Source organism: Pistacia vera, unplaced genomic scaffold (assembly GCF_008641045.1).
Source record: "Pistacia vera cultivar Batoury unplaced genomic scaffold, PisVer_v2 Contig50, whole genome shotgun sequence".
NCBI classification, from domain to species: domain Eukaryota; kingdom Viridiplantae; phylum Streptophyta; class Magnoliopsida; order Sapindales; family Anacardiaceae; genus Pistacia; species Pistacia vera.
The window spans coordinates 1,243,582-1,269,789 of NW_022196335.1; the positions used below are offsets into that span (position 1 = coordinate 1,243,582).

Genomic DNA, 26,208 nt, shown 5'->3' on the forward strand with positions numbered 1-26,208 from the left:
CCTTAATTAGTCAAGCCACTCCTATCGTATCTGCCAAGGTTCTAGGTTGTTTCATTTTTACGTCGACACGAATGTCATCTTGAAATCCTGCAATAAAACAACCAATTAGAAAATTTTTAGGTAGGTCGTTAACTGAGTGGGAGAGTTTTTCAAAAGCTTCTTGATAAGAGGCCATGGTTGTGGTTTGTTTGAAGCGATTCAGAGCTTCCGATGGGTCCTCGTAGTCAATTGGACCAAATCGAAGTTGTACAGCCATGGTAAATTCACCCCATGTGAGTGGTCCAGGAAATTTCATCAACCATTTGTGCCATTATAGAGCGATGCCTTCTAAATGGAAGGAGGCCAGTTGAACTTGTTGGTCTAGTCCCACATTTTTTAAATCCAAGTATTGTTCTGCCTTGTAATCTAGCCCGTGGGGTCATTTCCATTAAACTTTGGAAAGGACAATTGAGGTGTTGGGGATGGTGGTCATTGATGGGGTTAGGACGAGAAGTATGTTGATGTGAAGATTCTTAACGTGCTAATGAGTTGGTTTCGGAAGAGCTAGTTTTTCAGGTAAGTGAGGTTCGAAGAGCTTGAAACTTAGTTAACACCTCTTGTAAGGCAGCGTTCACTTGATCGAAGCTTGATTCATGTCATGCTAATGCTTCATTGACTTAGTTGCGGAATTCCACATTCGTTTTGCTGCGAGTGTCCATGGTCAAAGCCATGCTCTGATACCACTAATAAGAAAGAATTTAGATAAGGGTGAAGAGGGGACTTGGAAGGAGAAGAAGAGAGGAATTACGGGCTAAAATTCTGCCCCCTTTATTGAACTCACTCAGGCTGTATATAGCCATACAACTGACAGGGAAAGTAAAAAGTAACAATAAGCTAAATAGTAGGAAAGAGGATAGCAACCACTATCCCACTATCCCATGATTTTATTCACTAAGATTAAAACAATTTGACCAAGTCCCAACTAATAGATAACCCAAACAAACTTTGACCAAGTCATCCCATTTTGCCACTTCCATTTCATGCTCCAGTGCATGCATGACATGCTTCCAAAGTGGCACATATCAGATGGTTAACTTATGATTAATTTCGATGCAGACCCCATCAGGCAATTTGTTTTGGATTGGGAAAAACGTGTACATATCATTGAAGCAGTTACACAAGCGCTTTTATATCTCAAAGAATACTCAAGATTGACTATTATTCATCAAGATTTAAAAGCTAGTAATGTCTTGTTAGAAGGAAATATGAAGCCAAAAATATCATACTTTGGCATGGCTAGAATATTTGCTAAAGATGATCTTGAAGCAAACACAAGCCGTATTGTAGGAACAATGTAAGTTTCTATACTTCTAATGCTATAGAATTGTCTCATGATTTCGCTTGTCTTATTTATTACTTTGTTATTGTTTTGTGATAATCCAATGTAGTAGTTATGTTCCTCCTGAGTATGCTAGAAGAGGCATATACTCTACCAAATTAGATGTTTATAGTTTTGGGGTTCTACTTCTACAGATCATAAGTGGCAAAAGGATTTCCCTTTTATAAGGTTCGAACAACTGTTTGAGCCTTCTAGACTATGTAAGTTAATTTCCTTAAAAGCTAGTATTGGTTATGTGTATCAAAATGTACTTAGCAATAGAATAAATAATTTAATAATTTCAGGTGTATGAGCTGTGGAATGATGGTAAAGGCATGGAGTTTACAGATGTATCACTAGACAATGCATATTTATCCTATAAATTAATGAGTTGCTTTTAAATCACTCTATTATGTATCCAAGAAAATCCAATTGATCGACCGTCCATGTTAAAAGTTTTCTCGATGCTCAAAATTGCAAACACTAATACGATAATTCCAAAAAAGCTCGCTTTCTCAAAGCAAAGTAAATAGAATAAACATATAAGACAGTTAAAAGGTTATTCAAGAAGCACGTCATCAATTAATGATGTAACAATTTCAAATGTTGTAACTAGATGAATTATATACTATAGCTTATTAGGTTGGCAATTGATAAAGCGTGTCTTGGAATTTTGGCGAACTAAACAGGATTAATCCCTTTCCTGTAGTTTGGGTTAAATTTATTAGGTGTAGTTTTGTATTACATGTTCATCAATTAAGATAATTGTTACTCTAAATTCTCAAATAGCATAAACCAAAAATCTGTGCAACAAAAAGCAAATTACTTGGGCAAATGTGCAAAAGCAGAGCATAAACAGAAAATTTGCAAAAGCAGAGCATCAGTGGATGGCCTTAAAACTAGTGCAAGAAAATATGAACTTGTTCTTGCACCAGGAATTGGATCTGTTCATCTGTCTCCAACAAATCCTCCATATCGCTCAACTTCGACAAGGCTCCAATATTAAAGTTCATTCAGATACCTTTACAATCTATTTCAACACCTAAAAGAATTCATAGAAACGATTTGCTAAAAAATTCCATATTTCTTTAAATAAACATGAAGTGCAAACAAACAGAAACATGGAATACTTGTATATATCTTGGAAACATAAAAAATAAATCAAAAATATTTGAGAACTTTTCATGTATGGTATAAAACATAAAAGAAGTTACAAAAGAATTTTCTAGAAGATAAATTAATGATGAAATTTGCCATCGTGGAAACCAAGTCAGTTGATGGCATGCATCAAAATGTATAAATCTCTTATTACTTAATTCAACTAAGAAGTTTTATTTTTGTTACTTAATGCATGCATATTGGACAATTGGGAACCAGCAGACAATGGCTAACCTATAAATGAAGAATTAATTACACTTATGATGGTGTAGACGTAAAAATCTACCTGTACGGAAAGTGGGGTCTGATCCCGTGAGGTTGAGGCCACCAGCAATCTGCTGTACCTACACACGTAGAGAAACACACGCGTGAAGCAAACGGGAAACACCAGGGTGGTGTTTGTCGTAGGCACTCCGACGCTCAAGTCAGCAAGGCTGAAAGGCTAATATAGTGAGGCTAGAGGGCAAGAGATTACCGGAAGTCTAGTCGGGGACTGTGACTACGGTGGTGAAATGAAGCTCTCAAGTAAGAGCTCCGGTTGTGAAGGTGTAATGTCGTGTCCTTTGTGAGAGGGCTGGCCTCTGCTTATATAGTGGTCGTCTGGTCTCCCAATCCTGGTGGAAGTAGGAGTCCTAGTATGACTCTATGCCAACCCTAGAAGAATCAGGGCCGTAATAAGCTATCTTACCAGTGTCCGGATAGGAAGTTGGTTCTGATTAGGAGAATAACTCCGAGTGGGAAAGTGATCAGGAATGGGAAAATACTCTAAGGGGGCTATGGGCTCTGGACTCGCCCATGGACCCAGGAAGTGGACTGGGACTAGGAGGCTCGCGCCTACATGGTTTGGGCCGGCTATACCTCGTATCAAATAGGACTAATCTGAATTGGGCCTCTGTAGGACTGGGCCTGGTCTTTCTTCACTAGTGGTCCTGTTTCCCTATTTGGGCCAAGGACGATTTTTGGCCATAACAGTTTGTCCCCCACTCTCTGAGTTGAGAGTACCTTAAGTCAGAGAGTAGGTTACGCTCAAGGCGAGCTCGGTCTTCCCTCATGGACGAACGATCATTGAAGTGAATGCTCTGACCATTGCAGGTGATCCTTGATTGGACGTCGTTCGGTATCCACTCCTGAACAAGAGCATGCCACCATCGCGATATGCCTGATCGGTTCGACGAGCTGAAGAGCAGAGAACTAGGTATGGTCGCTCGGTACGTCTGCGCGACTAGCAAGGAAACTGCGTAAGGGGTAGTCATTCGTCATGCCGGATCGGACGAGTTTAGGAAGTTCACTAAAATGCTTCATTCGGTCGGGGTGTTGGGACGACCAGGTGGGTGAGGCACCCCAACTACACGTTGTCCACTCGTTCGCCACGGACGGACGAATGGGCGAGGCTTCCAGCTTTGTTCTGAAGAGGGCTTAACCCGGGCTATTCCAAGCTCATGCATCGATTGACCAGGCCTTCCGGGCTGGCCGAGCATGGGATGCTTGGGAGGGCTCCTGACCTGAAAAGCTGAGTCAGTCGGACGGATTAAGTGGCCAAGTGGACTCGTTAGGGTGTGAAGGTTGGATGCGCGTCGAACTCATTTCGGGAGGTACAAGCTGAGTCAGCCGGAAGGGCGGGGAGACCAAGATACAGCTTTCGTACAGGGCCACGGTTTCCCAGGTGGTCTGGATCGCTGCCACGTGTATGGTGGCGATCGATCCGTCGTTTCGAGAGCGGGAAAATGAAGAGACCCCCTGACAACTGGCCAATCACAAACTACCACGTGTCTGCATTTTCTTTACAAAACTTGAGAGCAGACTGTTCATCTTCTGTCCGCGTTTGTTTTGTGCTTTCACCAAAAGAAAAATCTCTCTTTTTTGTTCTTCTTTTGTTCTTTTTTGTCTTAGTTTCTTTCAGCAACGGTGGTTTTTTCTGCAATAAGGTAACCATTTTTTCTTTTTAGGCTGATTTGCTGTTCTGTTTGTGGGTTTTTTTTGGGTGGTTGAAACTTTGGGAGGTAGGATGAAGGTTTTTTTTGAACTTTTGAGGGGGTTCACACTGGGTTTCCAAGTGTTTTCATGTTATGATTCAGAGAAAAGGTATAGATTTGAATTTTTTGGTGGATATCCGGGAAGAATCCGGCAATTTCGAGCATTTTCTGGGTTTTTTAGTCGGGATCGGGAAGACGAAGTTGTGCTTAGTACGAGGTCGTTCGGTCGGTCCGCCTGACCGAATAGGGTGTAACCTCGTTGGAGTTAAGAGTTAGGTCGTCCGCTCCATCCAACCAGGTGGAGAGGGGGCGCGTGGAGCAGACTGAAGAGACGGTCGGTCATCCAGGGCAAGTGGGAGTTTTTAGGTTGGTGGGTTAGTGAGCAAGGCGAGTAGGTGACTTGTTTGAGCTTGGAGGTGGGTCGGTCGTCTGGGGCGAGCAAAGTACTCTGCCAAACCTGGTTCCAGGGTCGGTTGGTTGGAGAGGTCGACCAAGGGTAGGGTGAGGTCTGGTTATCGGGTAGGTCGACTAGTAGCGTGCCTCTTCCTTCAGTCGGTCAGTTAGGTGGGGCGACTAATCTTCTAAGGTTCCATATTCTCGATAGGACGGGTCGACTGAGATTGAAGAGGCTGACTTTCGGGGGTGTCGGTCGGTGTTGAAGGGCGACCGATAGCTAGGTTGACACTTGAGCGTTTCTTATAGTTGAGTTCCATAACAAGGAACGAGTCGGTCAGTTGGGATGGGCGAGCGATCCGATATGTCAGACGATACGTCAGCAGAGTTGAGTCGAGATGTGGTGGATGTTGGGGATGAGTATGAGCGTGCCCCGACTATTGTGATGATGCCTAAAGGGAGCGTCCCGGTAGGCGTGCCAATCGCAGTTAGTGTTGCTGCTCCAGGGTCGAGTGAAGCTGGGCCGAGTGGCTCGAGCAGGCATGGTAGGAGTGGGGAAGACTCCGAAGGGGCTGGCAGTCCATCTTCATTTGGTAGTAGCTCCGAGGAAGAGCTGAGCCAGCAGGGCAGTGGGATTCTGACCAGGGATTATCTGCCCGTGCTGAAGGATGGTGACGTGTGGCGCATCCGTACATTGTATCATATCCCCGGTTCGGTCAAAATCCAGACCCCGCGGTCGTACGAGCAGGTTAATTGGGAAGCTGAGGGCTGGGTCTGTGTGTACGAGAAATGGTTTCATGACGGGTTGAGGTTGCCTATGCCTCGCCTCGTCTGGGAGGTGCTGAACCACTTCATTATCGCCATTTCCCAACTTATGCCGAACGCTTGGAGATTGCTGATGGCCCTGGAGGATCTGTGTGTTCGGCACCAAATTGTGTTCGGGTTGCACAAGCTGCTGTACTCGTACTTCCTGAAGGAGAACGATAAGGAGAAGGGCCGATATCTGCTGAACTTGAGGCACGACCGGTCTCATCTGGTGACCGACCTACGGTCTAGTGATAAGAACTGGAAAGACCGCTACTTCTTCTTAAGGGGTCAGGCCGTTTTCGGAGAAAAGGGCACGGGCGAGATCCCGATCGGCTGGCGAGCCACTAGTGAGAACTTAGTCGTTTCTTTCGTACTTTTGATTACTAAATCTTGATTGTGTTTTTTGTTTGCAGAGCTTGATTTCAATCATGCTGGGCAGAGCGAGGACGGCTTGGACGTAGCTACCCAGAGGGTGTTTGCCATCCCATTGGAGTAGAGGGATTGGCGAGTAGTGCTAGCAGAGTCCAATCTGAGGAGCAGCATTCTTTGGGCCGGAGTAGAGGCTATTCAGAGAGGTACTCCCTTCCCCTCGCTGAAGCAGACATGGGATATGCTTCTTAGCCGATACTGCAACCATATCATTTTTGGTGAGTCCGGGTTGAACCCACTAACAAATGGAGAATTTGCCCTTGCAGAATCGTTGATGAAGAAGTTGACCGTCCCGAGCGCGAGTGAGTCTATTGCCCGACGCCGAGAGAAGAAAATGAGGGAGTCCTTGGCCAGGGAGGAGAGGAGGGTAGAAGATGTGTTGGCGACGTCGCCGAGTCAGCAACCTCCGAGTCAACAGCCTTCAGTGGGAGCCGGGTCGTCCCAGGCCGTCGTTGTAGATGAGGAAGTCGGGACTATTACTATCATGATTCCGGCTACTGCGTCGACTTATTCCGACACGACATCTATGAGTAGGCTGGCAGACTCTTTCTTGTTCCCGGCGGACGAGGCGCGCCTAAATCAGATGGGTGCAGTTGCTGCCGCCGATTGGGGTGTATCCCGCGCCGTTCAGGTACGGCAGTATTTTTTATTTTTCCTGTTTTTGGCTTTGTTCTCGTTGCTGAGTTATTGTTGTGCAGGTACTCACTAGCAGTCTTCATCTGAGGAAGTCTGTCGTGGAGTAGGAGAAGCGGATACAGGAGGTATCCAAGGCCAACACTGGTTTACGGCAGAGGGAGGCAACATTCCGGAAGGCTGAGCAGGAGAGTCAGCAACGCCTCAGGGATAGTGAGGCCAAAGTCGAGAGGTTACGGCACGAGTTGGCCGAGAGGACCATAGAGGTCGAGTCCCTCAGGGAGCAGTGCATCTCCATTATTGATGACGCCATCATCAAGGCCCGAGGCGAGCTCATGCTGGAGTTCAAGGAAGGGCGGACTTCTCATTGGGATCCGGATGAAGACATTCTGCTCATGCAGGAGTTGTTGGAGGAAGGAACTGGTCATCCAGGGGGGCAGGATGAGGAGCATGAAAGATTCAGCATGCATGAAGAGTGGTGGAGATGGAGAATGAAAGCATGGATTAAAAAAACGGTTTACATGCAAAGTGTCATTTGGGCGAGGGCTGGCCTCTGCTTTATAGTGGTCGTCTGGTCTCCCAATCCTGGTGGAAGTAGGAGTCCTAGTATGACTCTATGCCAACCCTAGAAGAATCAGGGCCGTAATAAGCTATCTTACCAGTGTCCGGATAGGAAGTTGGTTCTGATTAGGAGAATAACTCCGAGTGGGAAAGTGATCAGGAATGGGAAAATACTCTAAGGGGGCTATGGGCTCTGGACTCGCCCATGGACCCAGGAAGTGGACTGGGACTAGGAGGCTCGCGCCTACATGGTTTGGGCCGGCTATACCTCGTATCAAATAGGACTAATCTGAATTGGGCCTCTGTAGGACTGGGCCTGGTCTTTCTTCACTAGTGGTCCTGTTTCCCTATTTGGGCCAAGGACGTTTTTGGCCATAACAGTTTGTCCCCACTCTCTGAGTTGAGAGTACCTTAAGTCAGAGAGTAGGTTACGCTCAAGGCGAGCTCGGTCTTCCCTCATGGACGAACGATCATTGAAGTGAATGCTCTGACCATTGCAGGTGATCCTTGATTGGACGTCGTTCGGTATCACACTCCTAACAAGAGCATGCCACCATGCGATATGCCTGATCGGTTCGAGAGCTGAAGAGCAGAGAACTAGGTATGGTCGCTCGGTACGTCTGCGCGACTAGCAAGGAAACTGCGTAAGGGGTAGTCATTGTCATGCCGGATCGGACGAGTTTAGGAAGTTCACTAAAAGCTTCATTCGGTCGGGGTGTTGGGACGACAGGTGGGTGAGGCACCCAACTACACGTTGTCCACTCGTTCGCCACGGACGGACGAATGGGCGAGGCTTCAGCTTTGTTCTGAAGAGGGCTTAACCCGGGCTATTCCAAGCTCATGCATCGATTGACCAGGCCTTCCGGGCTGGCCGAGCATGGGATGCTGGGAGGGCTCCTGACCTGAAAAGCTGAGTCAGTCGGACGGATTAAGTGGCCAAGTGAGCTCGTTAGGGTGTGAAGGTTGGATGCGCGTCGAACTCATTTCGGGAGGTCAAGCTGAGTCAGCCGGAAGGGCGGGGAGACCAAGATCAGCTTTCGTACAGGGCACGGTTTCCCAGGTGGTCTGGATCGCTGCACGTGTATGGTGGCGATCGATCGTCGTTTCGAGAGCGGGAAAATGAAGAGACCCCCTGACAACGGCCAATCACAAACTACCACGTGTCTGCATTTTCTTTACAAAACTGAGAGCAGACTGTCTCTTCTGTCCGCGTTTGTTTTGTGCTTTCACCAAAAGAAAAATCTCTTTTTGTTCTTCTTTTGTTCTTTTTTGTCTTAGTTTCTTCAGCAACGGTGGTTTTTCTGCAATAAGGTAACCATTTTTTTTTTAGGCTGATTTGCTGTTCTGTTTGTGGGTTTTTTTTGGGGGTTGAAACTTTGGGAGGTAGGATGAAGGTTTTTTTTGAACTTTTGAGGGGGTTCACACTGGGTTTCCAAGTGTTTTCAGTTATGATTCAGAGAAAGGATAGATTTGAATTTTTTGGTGGATATCCGGAAGAATCCGGCAATTTCGAGCATTTTCTGGTTTTTTAGTCGGGATCGGGAAGACGAAGTTGTGCTTAGTACGAGGTCGTTGGTCGGTCCGCCTGACCGAATAGGGTGTAACCTCGTTGGAGTTAAGAGTTAGTCGTCCGCTCCACTAACACCTCTTGTAAGGCAGCGTTCACTTGATCGAAGCTTGATTCATGTCATGCTAATGCTTCATTGACTTAGTTGCGGAATTCCACATTCGTTTTGCTGCAAGTGTCCATGGTCAAAGCCATGCTCTGATACCACTAATAAGAAAGAATTTAGATAAGGGTGAAGAGGGGACTTGGAAGGAGAAGAAGAGAGGAATTACGGGCTAAAATTCTGCCCCCTTTATTGAACTCACTCAGGCTGTATATAGCCATACAACTAACAGGGAAAGTAAAAAGTAACAATAAGCTAATTAGTAGGAAAGAGGATAGCAACCACTATCCCACTATCCCACGATTTTATTCACTAAGATTAAAACAATTTGACCAAGTCCTAACTAACAGATAACCCAAACAAACTTTTACCAAGTCATCCCATTTTGCCACTTCCATTTCATGCTCCAGTGCATGCATGACATGCTTCCAAAGTGGCACATATCAGATGGTTAACTTATGATTAATTTTGATGCAGACCCCATCAGGCAATTTGTTTTGGATTGGGAAAAACGTGTACATATCATTGAAGCAGTTACACAAGCGCTTTTATATCTCAAAGAATACTCAAGATTGACTATTATTCATCAAGATTTAAAAGCTAGTAATGTCTTGTTAGAAGGAAATATGAAGCCAAAAATATCATACTTTGGCATGGCTAGAATATTTGCTAAAGATGATCTTGAAGCAAACACAAGCCGTATTGTAGGAACAATGTAAGTTTCTATACTTCTAATGCTATAGAATTGTCTCATGATTTCGCTTGTCTTATTTATTACTTTGTTATTGTTTTGTGATAATCCAATGTAGTAGTTATGTTCCTCCTGAGTATGCTAGAAGAGGCATATACTCTACCAAATTAGATGTTTATAGTTTTGGGGTTCTACTTCTACAGATCATAAGTGGCAAAAGGATTTCCCTTTTATAAGGTTCGAACAACTGTTTGAGCCTTCTAGACTATGTAAGTTAATTTCCTTAAAAGCTAGTATTGGTTATGTGTATCAAAATGTACTTAGCAATAGAATAAATAATTTAATAATTTCAGGTGTATGAGCTGTGGAATGATGGTAAAGGCATGGAGTTTACAGATGTATCACTAGACAATGCATATTTATCCTATAAATTAATGAGTTGCTTTTAAATCACTCTATTATGTATCCAAGAAAATCCAATTGATCGACCGTCCATGTTAAAAGTTTTCTCGATGCTCAAAATTGCAAACACTAATACGATAATTCCAAAAAAGCTCGCTTTCTCAAAGCAAAGTAAATAGAATAAACATATAAGACAGTTAAAAGGTTATTCAAGAAGCACGTCATCAATTAATGATGTAACAATTTCAAATGTTGTAACTAGATGAATTATATACTATAGCTTATTAGGTTGGCAATTGATAAAGCGTGTCTTGGAATTTTGGCGAACTAAACAGGATTAATCCCTTTCCTGTAGTTTGGGTTAAATTTATTAGGTGTAGTTTTGTATTACATGTTCATCAATTAAGATAATTGTTACTCTAAATTCTCAAATAGCATAAACCAAAAATCTGTGCAACAAAAAGCAAATTACTTGGGCAAATGTGCAAAAGCAGAGCATAAACAGAAAATTTGCAAAAGCAGAGCATCAGTGGATGGCCTTAAAACTAGTGCAAGAAAATATGAACTTGTTCTTGCACCAGGAATTGGATCTGTTCATCTGTCTCCAACAAATCTTCCATATCGCTCAACTTCGACAAGGCTCCAATATTAAAGTTCATTCAAATACCTTTACAATCTATTTCAACACCTAAAAGAATTCATAGAAACGATTTGCTAAAAAATTCCATATTTCTTTAAATAAACATGAAGTGCAAACAAACAGAAACATGGAATACTTATATATATCTTGGAAACATAAAAAATAAATCAAAAGTATTTGAGAACTTTTCATGTATAGTATAAAACATAAAAGAAGTTACAAAAGAATTTTCTAGAAGATAAATTAATGATGAAATTTGCCATTGTGGAAACCAAGTCAGTTGATGGCATGCATCAAAATGTATAAATCTCTTATTACTTAATTCAACTAAGAAGTTTTATTTTTGTTACTTAATGCATGCATATTGGACACTTGGGAACCAGCGGACAATGGCTAACCTATAAGCAAATGAAGAATTAATTACACTTATGATGGTGTAGACGTAAAAATCTACCTGTACGGAAAGGGGGGTCTGATCCCGTGAGGTTGAGGCCACCAGCGATCTGCTGTACCTGCACACGTAGAGAAACACACGTGTGAAGCGAACGGGAAACACCAGGGTGGTGTTTGCCGTAGGCACTCTGACGCTCAAGTCAGCAAGGCTGAAAGGCTAATATAGTGAGGGCTAGAGGGCAAGAGATTACCGGAAGTCTAGTCGGGGACTGTGACTACGGCGGTGAAGCGAAGCTCTCAAGTAAGAGCTCCGGTTGTGAAGGTGTAATGTCGTGTCCTTTGTGAGAGGGCTGGCCTCTGCTTATATAGTGGTCGTCTGGTCTCCCAATCCTGGTAGGAGTAGGAGTCCTAGTATGACTCTGATGCCAACCCTAGAAGAATCAGGGCCGTAATAAGCTGTCTTACCAGTGTCCGGATAGGAAGTTGATTCTGATTAGGAGAATAACTCCAAGTGGGAAAGTGATCAGGAATGGGAAAATACTCTGAGGGGGCTATAGGCTCTGGACTCGCCCATGGACCCAGGAAGTGGACTGGGACTAGGAGGCTCGCGCCCACATGGTTTGGGCCGGCTATACCTCGTATCAAATAGGACTAATCTGAATTGGGCCTCTGTAGGACTGGGCTTGGTCTTTCTTCACTAGTGGTCCTGTTTCCCTATTTGGGCCAATGACGATTTTTGGCCCTAACAGTTTGTCCCCCACTCTCTGAGTTGAGAGTACCTTAAGTCAGAGAGTAGGTTACGCTCAAGGCGAGCTCGGTCTTCCCTCATGGACGAACGATCATTGAAGTGAATGCTCTAACCGTTGCAGGTGATCCTTGATTGGACGTCGTTTGGTATCCACTCCTAACTAAGAGCATGCCACCATCTCGATATGCCTGATCGGTTCGACGAGCCAAAGAGCAGAGAACTAGGTATGGTCACTCGGTACGTCCGCGCGACTAGCAAGGAAACTGCATAAGGGGCAGTCATTCATCATGCCGGATCGGACGAGCTCAGGAAGTTCACTAAAAAGCTTCATTCGGTCGGGGTGTTGGGACGACTAGGTGGGTGAGGCACCCCAACTACACGTTGTCCACTCATTCGCCACGAACGGACGAATGGGCGAGGCTTCCAGCTTTGTTCTGAAGAGGGCTTAACCCGGGCTATTCCAAGCTCATGCATTGATCGACCAGGCCTTCCGGGCTGGCCGAGCATGGGATGCCTGGGAGGGCTCCTGACCTGAAAAGCTGAGTCGGTCGGACGCATCGAGTGGCCAAGTGGACTCGTTGGGGTGTGAAGGTTGGATGCGCGTTGAACTCATTTCGAGAGGTACAAGCTGAGTCAGCCGGAAGGGCCGGGCGACCAAGATGCAGCTTCCGTACAGGGCCACGGTTTCCCAGGTGGTCTGGATCGCTGCCACGTGTATGGTGGCGATCGATCCGTCGTTTCGAGAGCGGGAAAACGAAGAGACCCCCTGACAACTGGCCAATCACGAACTGCCACTTGTCTGCATTTTCTTTACAAAACTGGAGAGCAGACTGTTCGCGTTTGTTTTGTGCTTTCACCAAAAGAAAAATCTCTCTTTTTTGTTCTTCTTTTGTTCTTTTTTGTCTCAGTTTCTTTGAGCGACGGTGGTTTTTTTTGCAACAAGGTAACCAATTTTTCTTTTTATGCCGATTTGCTGTTCTGTTTGTGGGTTTTTTTTTTGTGGTTGAAACTTTGGGAGGTAGGATGAAGGTTTTTTTTGAACTTTTGAGGGGGTTCACACTGGGTTTCCAAGTGTTTTCATGTTAGGATTCAGAGAAAAGGTATAGATTTGAATTTTCTGGTGGATATCCGGGAAGAATCCGGCAATTTCGAGCATTTTCTAGGTTTTTTAGTCGGGATCGGGAAGACGAAGTTGTGCTTAGTACGAGGTCATTTGGTCGGTCCGCCTGACCGAATAGGGTGTAACCTCGTTGGAGTTAAGAGTTAGGCTGTCCGCTCCATCCAACCGGGTGGAGAGGGGGCGCGTGGAGCGGACTGAAGAGACGGTCGGTCATCCAGGGCGAGTGGGAGTTTTTAGGTTAGTGGGTTAGTGAGCAAGGCGAGTAGGTGACTTGGTTTGAGCTTGGAGGTGGGTCGGTCATCTGGGGCGAGCGAAGTACTCTGCCGAACCTGGTTCCAGGGTCGGTTGGTTGGAGAGGTCGACCAAGGGTAGGGTGAGGTCTGATTATCGGGCAGGTCGACTAGTTGCGTGCCTCTTCCTTCGGTCGATCAGTTAGGTGGGGCAACTGATCTTCTAAGGTTCCATATTCTCGATAGGACGGGTCGACTGAGATTGAAAAGGCTAACTTTCGGGGGTGTCGGTCAGTGTTGAAGGGCGATCGGTAGCTAGGTTGACACTTGAGCATTTCTTATAGTTGAGTTCCATAACAAGGAACGAGTCGGTCGGTTGGGACGGGCGAGCGATCGATCCGATATGTCAAACGATACGTCAGCAGAGTCGAGTCGAGATGTGGTGGATGTTGGGGATGAGTATGAGCGTGCCCCAACTATTATGATGATGCCTGAAGGGAGCGTCCCGGTGGGCGTGCCGACCGCAATTAGTGTTGCTGCTCCAAGGTCGAGTGAAGCTGGGCCGACTGGCTCGGGCAGGCATGGTAGGAGTGGGGAAGACTCCGGAGGGGCTGGCAGTCCATCTTCATCCGGTAGTAGCTCCGAGGAAGAGCCGAGTCAGCAGGGCAGTGGGATTCTGACCAGGGATTATTCGCCCGTGCTGGAGGATGGTGACGTGTGGCGCATCCGTACATTGTATCATATCCCCGGTTTGGTCAAAATCCAGACCCCGTGGTCGTACGAGCAGGTTGATTGGGAAGCTGAGGGTTGGGTCTATGTGTACGAGAAATGGTTTCATGATGGGTTGAGGTTGCCTATGCCTCGCCTCGTCTGGGAGGTGCTGAACCACTTCATTATCGCCCTTTCCCAACTTATGCCAAACACTTGGAGATTGCTGATGGCCCTGGAGGATCTGTGTGTTCGGCACCAAATTGTGTTCGGGTTGCACAAGCTGCTATACTCGTACTTCCTGAAGGAGAACGATAAGGAGAAGGGCCGATATCTGCTGAACTTGAGGCATGACTGGTCTCATCTGGTGACCGACCTGCGGTCTAGTGATAAGAACTGGAAAGACCGCTACTTCTTCTTAAGGGGTCAGGCCGTTTTCAGAGAGGGGGGCACGGGCGAGATCCCGATCGGCTGGCAAGCCACTGGTGAGAACTTAGTCGTTTCTTTCGTACTTTTGATTACTAAATCTTGATTGTATTTTTTGTTTGCAGAGCTTGATTTCAATCGTGCTGGGCAGAGCGGGGACGGCTTGGACGTAGCTACCCAGAGGGTGTTTGCCATCCTATTGGAGCAGAGGGATTGGCGAGTAGTGCTAGCAGAGTCCAATATGAGGAGCAGTATTCTTTGGGCCGGAGTAGAGATATGCTTCTTAGCCTCGCTGAAGCAGACATGGGATATGCTTCTTAGCCGATACTGCAACCATATCATTTTTGGTGAGTCCGGGCTGAACCCACTAACAGTTGGAGAATTTGCCCTTGCAGAATCGTTGATGAAGAAGTTGACCGTCCCGAGCGCGAGTGAGTCTATTGCCCGACGCCGAGAGAAGAAAAGGAGGGAGTCCTTGGCCAGGGAGGAGAGGAGGGTAGGAGATGTGTTGGTGACGTCGCCGAGTCAGCAATCGTCGAGTCAACAGCCTTCAGTGGGAGCCAGGTCATCCCAGGCCGCCGTTGTAGATGAGGAAGCCGGGACTATTACTATCACGATTCCGGCTACTGCGTCGACTTATTCTGACACGACATCTATGAGTAGGCTGGTAGACTCTTTCATGTTCCCGACGGATGAGGCGCGCCTAAATCAGATGGGTGCAGTTGCTGCCGCTGATTGGGGTGTATCCTGCGCCGTTCAGGTACGACAGTATTTGTTATTTTTCCTGTTTTTGGCTTTGTTCTCGTTGCTGAGTTATTGTTGTGCAGGTACTCACTAGCAGTCTTCATCTGAGGAAGTCTGTCATGGCGTAGGAGAAGCGGATACAGGAGGTATCCAAGGCCAACACTGGTTTACGGCAGAGGGAGGCAGCATTCCGGAAGGCTGACCAGGAGAGTCAGCAACGCCTCAGGGATAGTGAGGCCGAAGTCGAGAGGTTACGGCGCGAGTTAGCCGAGAGGACCGCGGAGGTCGAGTCCCTCAGAGAGCAATGCATCTCCATTGTTGATGACGCCATCATCAAGGCCCGAGGCGAGCTCATGCTGGAGTTCAAGGAAGGGCGGACCTCTCATTAGGATCCGGATGAAGACATTCTGCTCATGCAGGAGTTGTTGGAGGAAGGAACTGGTCATCCGGGGGGCAGAACGAGGAGCAGGCGCCTGACCTTAGTCAGCCGGGGCAGTCGGGTGTTGGAGATGTGAGCGACTGGGCCGCGGGGCTGATCGCTAGTGGTGCGGACATGGCGACTGATTTGGTGATGGAGGATGATGCTCGTGCTGAGGATGCTTAGAGCTCTCTAGGTTTTGTATTTTGGGGCCTGCGATGCCCTTTTGTCTGGCGTCTGTGCCGTTTTTTGTATTCTGAACTGGGGCGTTTGATGCTGTATATACCACCTTTGACTATTTTGATTTCTAGTGTTGTCTCCTTGGATGAATGAACTGTTCTTTTATTTCTCTTCTGGTAGATGCATTATGTTTGTATATGTTACCTCAGCGTGGCCCAATGGCTAAGGCATGTAGGCCTTATGTTGGGCTGGGTTGGTGCTTTGTTTGTCGATGGTGTAGGAATTATCCATTCGGTCTAGCTGACCGAGTGTGTAGTCCACTGGATGAATGACGTTGCATCTTCAGTTCAGCTTTTGGGTCGAATGGGGCCGGTCCCAAGGTACCGAGTCTGGGATCGGGCGAGGTCGATCTAAAGGTGTCATCGTGAGTCGAGCGGGGTTGATTCGCGGGTGTGAGTACATCGACCGGGGTTGATTTGAAAGGTGTCCGTATGTATCGGGCAAGGCTGATTTGAAGGTGTCCGTACGTTCATCGGGCAGGGCCGATTTGAAGGTGTCCGTACGTTTATCGGGCAGGGCCGATTTGAAGGTGTCCGTACATTTATCGACAGGGCCGATTTGAAGGTGCCCGTACTTTCATCTGGCAGGGTCGATTTGAAGGTGTCCGTACGTTCATCGGGCAGAGCCGATTTGAAGGTGTCCGTACGTTTATCGGGCAGGGCCGATTTGAAGGTGTTCGTACGTTTATCGGCAGGGCCGATTTGAAGGTGTCCGTACCTTTATCGACAGAGCCGATTTGAAGGTGTCCGTACGTTTATCGGGTGTCCGTACCTTTATCGGGCAGGGCCGATTTGAAGGTGTCCATACGTTTATCAGGCAGGGCCGATTTGAAGGTGTCCGTACGTTTATCGGACAGGGCCGATTTGAAGGTGTCCGTATGTTTATCGGGCAGGGCCGATTTGAAGGTGTCCGTATGTTTATCGGGCAGGGCCGATTTGAAGGTGTCCGTACGTTTATCGGGCAGAGCCGATTTGAAGGTGTAAGCAATTCGTCGACCGGGGTTGATTTGAAGATGAGAACTTCTGAATAATACTTCATTAAATATCTGGCCATGAGGCTGACTGTCTAAGAGGAGGTGGATAGGCCCACTCATCCTTTTTTTTAACAATGAAAAGAAATGAAAAACAAAACCTAAAAAAATACAGGGTTCACCTACGAGTAGTAGCGTTTGAGGTGAACGGCATTCCAACTGTTGTTGATGTCTTTGCCTTCGGGGGTCTGGAGTTTGTAGGCGCCCTTCCCTGCTTCTTTGATTATCTTGTAGGGGCCTTCCCAGGTGGGGCCGAGTTTGCCAGAGTTAATTTCCTTGGTGTTTTGGAAGACCCTCCGAAGGACCCAGTCGCCTATCTTGAAAGTGCGGATCCTTACGTTGCGGTTATAATGTCAGGCGGCCTGTTGCTAGTAGACTGCGTTGCGGATGCTCGCCTGTTCCCGTAGCTCATCCACAGTGTCTAGGTTCTGGCAAAGGTTTTGACTGTTTGATTTCTCGTCTGCCCATTGGAGCCTGGTGGACGGAACTGATACTTCGGCTGGAATGACTGCTTCGAAACCGTATGTCAGGGAGAAAGGGGTTTCACCAGTTGATGATCGAGCCGTGGTTCGGTAGGACCAGAGGACTCCGGGTAGCTCGTCTGCCCATGCTGTTAGTAAACGGTCCCGTATACGCAGCGGAAACAAAAAAAATAAATAACAGGATCGTTTACATGAGCCAAGATCAAGGGTATGATTTTAACAATTTATATTAAATAAAATCTGTATAAATATTCAACATGAGTTAAGAGAAACAAACGCACGTTGAAGGCTCCTCCAAATTTGTCGACGAACGTTTTGCTACCGATCCAAGTATAGGATCGAACCTGCGTANGCAGGAACGTGATTTGGAGACACAGAAGCCATTTGTCTAATGATCTGGATCTCTTTTCATCCATCTGCTCTTTGGTCTGCCTGGTGAGCATTAAGCAAATTATCAAAGACTTTCGACACACCAGTTATTCATATTAATATAAATCCTGCACCCAAGTTCCAAAAATATTACTTAAAATTATTTCCCAATTCGAATTTTCAGAGCTGTACCTGTATTGAAACTGTTAACAAGACTATATTATTCTCCACGGTTTAGGTGAAGAATTTTGGAGCCTGACAGTAAATTAATTTTTGGTATTGTTAATCTGCTGTTATTTTATATTTACAGCTGTTTGTTTTTTTAACTTACCTAATTTCTTTTAGCTTGTGTTATGTTAATTAACTTGGAAGTATATGAAGGTACTTGTTGGGCTTTCATATTGGCTGTTAAAAGTTATCCTGAAAAGTTAGAAACAAATTTGATGGATAAGATTTCAGCAAACAAAGCTGAACAAAATATCTGTACTGTAGTTTTCTTTTTTTTCTCCTTTGTTTATACACACAAGTGTCCAGAAAATTTTAGCTTTGTTGGAGCACTTTCAATTTATTTTTAGTTCTTTGGTTTTGAAATATATCATATAACTTGAGTCTCTCAAAATTATTGTTGTAGGGATGTGAGTTACTTTGTGAAAGTAAGCAGCGTGCACTACTTGCGGTGTTTTTCGTTATCTTGGAAATAATATCATTGCTTTTGGATGTGCTTGGGCAAAGCCGCAGGAGTATCCTTCTTGCTGCATTTCTCTTATCGATATTTAGTTTTATGATGACCATTTTAACTTGTATGCTGCAAAGAACCAGAGTACATGCTGAGAAGCAACTTGGGGTGGTGGAGATTGGCTTCTCAGTGGTTCAGTTGATTGCTACATTTCTGGCAGTTTTGGGCATCAAGATCAACAACAGTTATACAGCACAAGTTTTGCTACTAGTCTTTGCTATTGTTGCAGCTGTTTTCATTTTCAGAAAGGATGAAAACATTATTGGTTCTTCAAGGCTCGGAAATGAATATGAGAATGAGCTTCAAGTTAATGAGAATGAGCTTCGAGTTAATGAGAATGAGCTTCGAGTTGCTGAGAATGAGCTTCGAGTTAATGAGAATGAGCTTCTAGTTGATGAGAATGAGCTTCAATTAATGGAGGTATGGATGTGAGCATTTGCATATATTTAATAATTAGTTTGCTTAGTAATGAGCAATATTATTCTATAAATTTTGTGATCAAAGATTTTTTCATTACATTAAGTTAATAACCTGTACATTATTTCTTTCAGATAATTTATACCGAAAATGCAAGTACGCTCAAGAGTTACCGAATAATTGAGACCCTAATAAAATCCATATGCTTGCCTCTTAAATATTTGACAATTATAACGATTCCGGCATTAACGACCATGAGCGACGAAATGTGGCAGCAGCTCCTTTCAGGACAACTTCACAGTTTGAAGGTATGAATGTGAGCATTTAAATTGAATGTTGGTTATTCATTTCACTTTGATGATATGTTGATGAGAATGAGAATGAGCATTTAAATTGAATGTTGGTTATTCATTTCCGTTTGATGAGCAGATGCTTACCCTTCAAGATTTTCCAGTTTCTGAGAATGAGCTTCCATCATTAATGGAGGTATGGATGTGAGCATTCGTATATATTTAATAATTAGTTTGCTTAGTAATGAGAAATATTATTCTATAAAATTTTGTGATTCCAAGAATTTTTCATTACTTTTAAGTTATTAACTTGTACATTATTTCTTTCAGACGGTTTCTACCGAAAATGCAAGGAGGCTCGAGATTGTCCAAAAATTTGTGGCCATTTTAAAATCCTTACGCTTGCCTCTTAAAAAGACACCGTTTCGGAAGTTGGAGTCCGTGGCGTTCCAGAGATGGTTTCCGTCCAATAGTCGTCCATTCTTCAATTTAGAACAACTTCACAGTTTGGAGGTATGAATAATGTGAGCATTTAAATTGAATGTTGGTTATTCATTTCACTTTGATGATATGTTAACTATACCTAAAAGCTTAAGCTATTAGGTAAGTGTCTAATATTAATATTTACGTCTAATCTGACAATTTATACCTTTGTTGGAAACAAATATATATATTGGAGTATGTGAAATGTGATGAGAGTAAATATCTTTTTTCAGATTCATATGCCAAGTCCGTTTGATCTTAATTCCATAAATTGGAAATGCCGTTCACTGAAACCGGTGCAGAAAAACTACATTATTGAGGTAGAGTTGTGTGGATCCAGGGGAAAATTGCGGCTACCTGAGGATGCCGATAAGTTGTTGCATGGAGATAATGAGTGGGCGTAAGTATTTTTAACTTGATGCATATTTGAAATTATTACATGTCATTAATCAGAATGAGCTCGATGTTGAAATTATCGAAACTAAGACTAACTGATCATAAATTAATAATGAAAGCTTAATTAATCATTGTCTTTGCACTGTGACTTCTGTTTTGATTTCGAAATATGTTTTTGCTTGCAGCAATAAGCTGAACATGGCTGCGAATAAAATTTCTTCGATGCGACGCCGTAAACCAGTTGACAGAAAATTAAAACAAGAAACAGAGATGTCGGTGGAGAACCTGGAGGAAGAGAAGAAGAGTAAATGAAGCTTTTGATTATGTTCATGGCTATTTGATTTAGACTAATTATATACGAACAGAGTATATTAGTAGAATGAACTTACGTGAAGAAAAGACTTTCTATACGGGTCCTTTCGTATATTGTGTAAGGATGATATTTTTCTATTTTATTTTTATTTTTATTTCAGGTTCAATATGATATTAGATTTCTGGAAATATGGTCTTAAGATTCTTCCTTTATGTTATATTACATATTTAGCATATTTGTGTCACAACAATGAGGGTTAGAACATGATCGGCATACGTCTGTATATATTTGTCAAATAATCTCATTATATTGGAAAATTAACTTGAGATGATTTTATATTATTGATCTATACGGAGCTAGAAATTAACAAAAGAGGACCGTATTCACTTATAGAATCAGACAAAATCACGTTTTACTTAACCATCACTGAGTGGTCGAGTGGTCAATTAAGACTTTTAAGTATATTATTCAAAAGGTCATGAGTTTGATTTATCTCAACCCCTAATAGGGGTGGCCACTAGAGCTTTTATCCAACTGATAGTTGTAGACGTAAAAATCTACCTGTACAGAAGGGGGGGGGTCTGATCCCGTGAGGTTGAGGCCACTAGCGATCTGCTGTACCTGCACACGTAGAGAAACACACGTGAAGCGAACGGGAAACACCGGGGTGGTGTTTGCCGTAGGCACTCCGACGCTCAAGTCAGCAAGGCTGAAAGGCTAATATAGTGAGGGCTAGGGAGTGAGAGATTACCGGAAGTCTAGTCGGGGACTGTGACTACGGCGGTGAAGTGAAGCTCTCAAGTAAGAGCTTCGGGTGTGAAGGTGTAATGTCCTCCCTTGTGAGAGGGCTGGCCTCTGCTTATATAATGGTCGTCTGGTCTCCCAATCCTTGTAGAAGCAGGAGTCCTAGTATGACTCTGATGCAAACCCTAGAAGAATTAGGGCTGTGGTAAGCTGTCTTACTAGTGTTCGGATAGGAAGGTGATTCTGATTAGGAGAGTAACTCCGAGTAGGAAAGTGATCAGGAATAGGAAGGCGACCTTGAATAGGAGATTGATTAGGAGTAGGAAAGTACTTTGAGGGGGCTATGGGCTCCAGATCCGCCCATGGACCTAGGAAATGGACTGGGATTAAGAGGCTCGCGCCCACTTGGTTTGGTCCGGCTATATCTCGTATCAAAAGGGCCTAATCCGGTTGGATCATATCGGGATTGGGCTTGGCTTCTTCTTCAGTGTCGGGCTCGTTTTCCTATCTGGGCCAAGGACGATTTTTGGCCCTAATAGTTTGCCCCCCACTCTCTGAGTTAAGAGTTACTTAAGTCAGAGAGTAGGAAGCGATCGATGGGCGCTCGGTCATCCTTCCGGGATGACCGGTTGTTGGTGTAGCTGATCCTGCAGGCGATCCGTATCCTGGGGTCGTTCTATACCCATTGCCGGTCGGGAGTATGTCATCCTCGCAAGGTCGTGCCTGATCGGTGTATGGGGTCGAGGGATCGGAGACGCATGGTCCGGAGCTCACGCGCTCATCCGGTATGTCCGACCGACTGGATAGGAAAGATCAATCGCAGCCTAGGTGTTCGCTCGGTCTTCCGGGTCAAGTGAGGTGGGGAGTTAATTGATATTTAAACATTCATTCGGTCGGGATGCGCGGACAACCGAGTGGATGAACCTTCACTGACTGTTCCTTCGTTCGTCATGGAAGGATGAGCGGGCGAGGCTTCTTACCTTGGTCCGACGAGGGCACGAAACGGGCCGTTTTAAGCTGGTCAACCGGTGTGCCACGCCTTTCAGGCCGGCGAAGCGTGGGGCACTTAAAGTGCCTTCGGAAGTCTAGGACCGGATCTGTCAGGGGTATCAAGCGATTGAGTGGATGGGATGTGTGAGCTTTGACGTTGGTTGTCTATTCGTCCGCTACGGGAGAACGACAAAGCTAGAGCTCGGGCTGGACCATTCCCAGTCGATTGACCGGTCGGGGGGAACCTCCTGAGCCTCTGATTTACTGGGGTGTGGTCCATTGGCGGACACATGTTGACTCGGTCGGCGGGTATGGGCGGTCGATTCAAGCTTTCGTATGTCATTGCCGTTTTCCAAGCGCCGCGGATACTTGCCACGTGTTCGGTAGAGATCAGATCTTCATTTACGAGGCGGGAAACTGAAAAGGCGTTTTGACCTGTGGCCAATCGTGGGCTCTCACGTGTCCTCGCCTGACAGTTTTCCCCTTTAAAAGTGAATGGGCGAACTGTTCATCTTCCAGTTTGCATTTTTCTCTCATTTTCTCTTCAAAGAAAGTTTTTCTTTCCTTTTCGTTTCTTCGATTCTGTTCTGGTTTCTTTTCAATGACGACAGCTTTCTGTCTGCAATCTATTGTTTTACGGTAAACCCTCTTTCCTTTGGACTGATTTTTAGGTTGTTTTCATTTTTTGCTGGGTTTTGGATGATAGGGTGAAGTTTTCTGAAAACTTTTGAGTAGTTTTGACGGTGTTTGAAGAGTTTAGGAGTGTTGGCATTTTGGCTTTCTGGAGTAGGTTTGGATTTCTGGTGTGTTTCCGGCAAGTTGGTTGGGTTTTTTTTTTTGTTGGTGGTGTTCCGGGCGTTTTGGACGGAATTGGGAAGACGAAGCCAATTCTAGTACGAGGTCGTTCGGTCGGTCCGCCTGACCGAATAAGGTGTCACCTTGCTAGAGTTAGGTCATCCGCTCCATCCAACCGGGTGGAGAGGAGGCGCGTGGAGCGGACTAAAGAGGCGGTCAGTCATCTAAGGTGAGTAGGAGTTTTTAGGTTGGTGGGTTGGTGGGTTGGTGAACAGGGCGAGTAGGTAACTTCGTTTAAGCTTGGAGGTGGGTCGGTCGCCTGGGGCGAGCGAATTAGTGCTCTGCTGAACCTGGTACCAGGGTCGGTCGGTTAGAGGGGTCGACCAAGGGTAGGGTGCGATCTGGTTATCGGGCAGGTCGACTGGTAGCGAGCCTCTTCCTTTGGTTGGTCAGTTAGGTGGGGCGACTGACTGTCTAAGGTTCCATATCTCTCGATAGGACAGGTCGACTGAGATTGAAGAGGCGGACTTTCGGGGATGTCGGACGGTGTTGAAGGGCGACCGATAGCTAGATTGATAATTTGAGTGGTTCTAGTTGGAGTTCCATAACAAGGAGCGAGTCGGTCGGTTGGGACGAGCGAGCGATCCGATATGTCAGACGATACATCAGTAGATTCGAGTCGAGATGTGGTGGATGTTGGGGATGAGTATGAGCGTGCCTCGACTATTGTGATGATGCCTGAAAGGAGCGTCCCGGTGGGCGTGCCGACTGGAGTTAGTGTAGCCGCTTCGAGGGCGAGTCAGGCTGGGTTGAGTGGCTAGGGCAAGCATGGTAGGAGTGGGGAAGACTCTAGAGGGGCCTGCAGTCCATCTTCGTCTGGCAGTAGCTCCGAGGAAGAGCCGAGCCAGCAGGGCAGTGGGATTCTGACCAGGGATTATCCGCCCGTGCTGAAGGATAGTGACGTGTGGCGCATCCATACATTGTATCATATCCCTGGTTCGGTCAAAATCCAGACCCCGCGGTCGTATGAACGGGTTGATTGGGAAGTTGAGGGCTGGGTCTGTGTATATGAGAAATGGTTTCATGACGGGTTGAGGTTGCCTGTGCCTCGCCTCGCCTCGTCTGGGAGGTGCTAAACCACTTCATGATTGCCCCTTCCCAGCTTATGCCGAACGCTTGGAGATTGCTGATGGCCCTGGAGGATCTGTGTGTTCGGCACCAAATTGTGTTTGGGTTGCACGAGCTACTGTACTCTTATTTCCTAAAGGAGAACGATAAGGAGAAAGGCCGATATTTGCTGAACTTGAGGCACGACCGGTCTCACCTGGTGACCGACCTGCGGTCCAATGATAAGAACTGGAAAAACCGCTACTTCTTCTTAAAGGGTCAGGTCGTTTACGGAGAGAGGGGCCCGGGCGAGATCCCGATTGGCTGGCGAGCCATTGGTGAGAACTTAGTCGTTTCTTTCGTACTTTTGATTACTAAATCTTGATTGTGTTTTTTGTTTGCAGAGCTTGATTTCAATCGTGCTGGGCAGAGCGGGGACGACTTGGACGTAGCTACCCAGAGGGTGTTAGCCATCCCATTAGAGCAGAGGGATTGGCGAGTAGTGCTAGTAGAGTCCAACCTGAGGACCAGCATTCTTTGGGCCGGAGTAGAGGCTATACAGAGAGGTACTCTCTTCCTCTCGCTGAAGCAGACATGGGATGTGCTTCTTAGCCGATACTGCAACCATATCATTTTTGGTGAGTCCAAGTTGAACCCACTAACAGTTGGAGAATTTGCACTTGCAGAATCGTTGATGAAGAAGTTGACCGTCTCGAGCGCGAGTGAATTTATTGCCTGGCGCCGAGAGAAAAAGAGGAGGGAGTCCTTGGCCAGGGAGGATAGGAGGGTAGAAGATGTGTTGGCGACACCGCCGAGTCAGCAACCACCGAGTCAGCAACCGCCGAGTCAACAGCCTTCAGTAGAAGTCGGGTCGTCCCAGGCTGCCGTTGTGGATGAGGAGGCCGGGATTATTACTACCACGATTCCGGCTACTGCATCGACTTACTCCGACCCGACATCTATGAGTAGGCTGGCTGACTCTTTCTTGTTCCCGACAGACGAGGCGCGCCTAAACTAGATGGGTGCAGTTGCTGCCGCCGATAAGGGTGTATCCCGCGCCGTTCACGTATGGCAGTACTTGTTCATTTTTCCTGTTTTTGGCTTTGTTCTCATTGCTGAGTTTTGTTGCGCAGGTACTCACTAGCAGTCTTCATCTAAGGAAGTCTATCGTGGCGTAGGAGAAGCGGATACAGGATGTATCCAAGGCCAACACTGGTTTACGGCAGAGGGAGGCAGCATCCCGGAAGGCTGAGCAGAAGAGTCAACAGCGCCTCAGGGATAGTGAGGCCGAGGTTGAGAGGTTACGGCGCGAGTTGGCCGAGAGGACTGCGGAGGTCGAGTCCCTCAGGGAGCAGTGCATCTCCATTACTGATGACGCCATCATTAAGGCCCGAGGCGAGCTCATGCTGGAGTTCAAGGAAGGGCGGACCTCTCATTGGGATCCGAATGAAGACATTCTGCTCATGCAGGAGTTGTTGGAGGAAGGAACTGGTCATCCGGGGGGGCAGGACGAGGAGCAAGCGCCTGACCTTAGTCAGTCGGGGCAGTCAGGTGTTGGGGACGTGAGCGACCGGGCTACAGGGCTGAGCGCTAGTGGTGCGGACATGGCGACTGATTTGGTGATGGAGGATGCTTAGCGCTCTCTTTTGTTTTTGTATTTTGGGGCCTGCGATGCCCTTTTGTCTAGCGTCTGTGCCGTTTTTTGTATTCTGAACTGGGGCACTTGATGCCATATATACCACCTTTGACTGTTCTGATTCCTAGTATTGTCTCCTTGGATGAATGAACTGTTCTTTTATTTCTCTTCTTGTAGGTGCGTTATGTTTGTGTATGTTATCTCAGCGTGGCCCAATGGCTAAGGCATGTAGGCCTTATGTTGGGCTGGGTTGATGCTTTGTTTGTCAATGGTGTAGGAATCATTCATTCGGTCTGGCCAACCGAGTGTGTAGTCCCCTGGATGAATGACATTGCATCTTCAGTTCAGTTTTTGGGTCGAAAGGGGCCGATCCTAAGGTGCCAAGTCTTGGATTGGGTAGGGCCGATCTGAAGGTGTCATCGTGAGTCAAGCAGGGTTGATTCGCAGGTGTGAGTAATTCATCGACCAGGGTCGATTTGAAAGGTGTCCATATGTATCGGGCAGGGCCGATTTAAAGGTGTCCGTACGTTTATCGGGCAGGGCCGATTGAAGGTGTCCGTACGTTTTATCGGGCGGGGCCGATTGAAGGTGTCCGTACGTTTTATCAGGCAGGGCCGATTTGAAGGTGTCCGTACGTTCATCGAGCGGGGCCGATTTTGAAGGTGTCCATACGTTCATC

At 46.1% G+C, this 26,208-nt stretch overlaps 2 protein-coding genes and 1 long non-coding RNA gene across 3 annotated transcripts; all 3 read left to right on the forward strand.

Moving 5' to 3' along the window:
• The first annotated feature begins 1,076 nt into the window (after positions 1–1,076).
• Positions 1,077–1,545, forward strand: LOC116105537 (cysteine-rich receptor-like protein kinase 21). Its single transcript, XM_031391940.1, has 2 exons — positions 1,077–1,333; positions 1,428–1,545. The coding sequence occupies exons 1-2, from the start codon at positions 1,077–1,079 to the stop codon at positions 1,543–1,545; spliced, it is 375 nt and encodes a 124-aa protein (XP_031247800.1).
• Positions 1,546–6,298: 4,753 nt separating this feature from the next.
• Positions 6,299–9,908, forward strand: LOC116105538 (cysteine-rich receptor-like protein kinase 7). The gene is made up of 4 exons (XM_031391941.1): positions 6,299–6,748; positions 6,861–7,173; positions 9,459–9,696; positions 9,791–9,908. The coding sequence occupies exons 1-4, from the start codon at positions 6,299–6,301 to the stop codon at positions 9,906–9,908; spliced, it is 1,119 nt and encodes a 372-aa protein (XP_031247801.1).
• Positions 9,909–19,009: 9,101 nt separating this feature from the next.
• Positions 19,010–19,435, forward strand: LOC116105489. Its single transcript, XR_004124090.1, has 3 exons — positions 19,010–19,083; positions 19,205–19,261; positions 19,396–19,435. It is a non-coding gene; the product is annotated as an uncharacterized LOC116105489 (long non-coding RNA).
• The last annotated feature ends 6,773 nt before the right edge of the window (positions 19,436–26,208 follow it).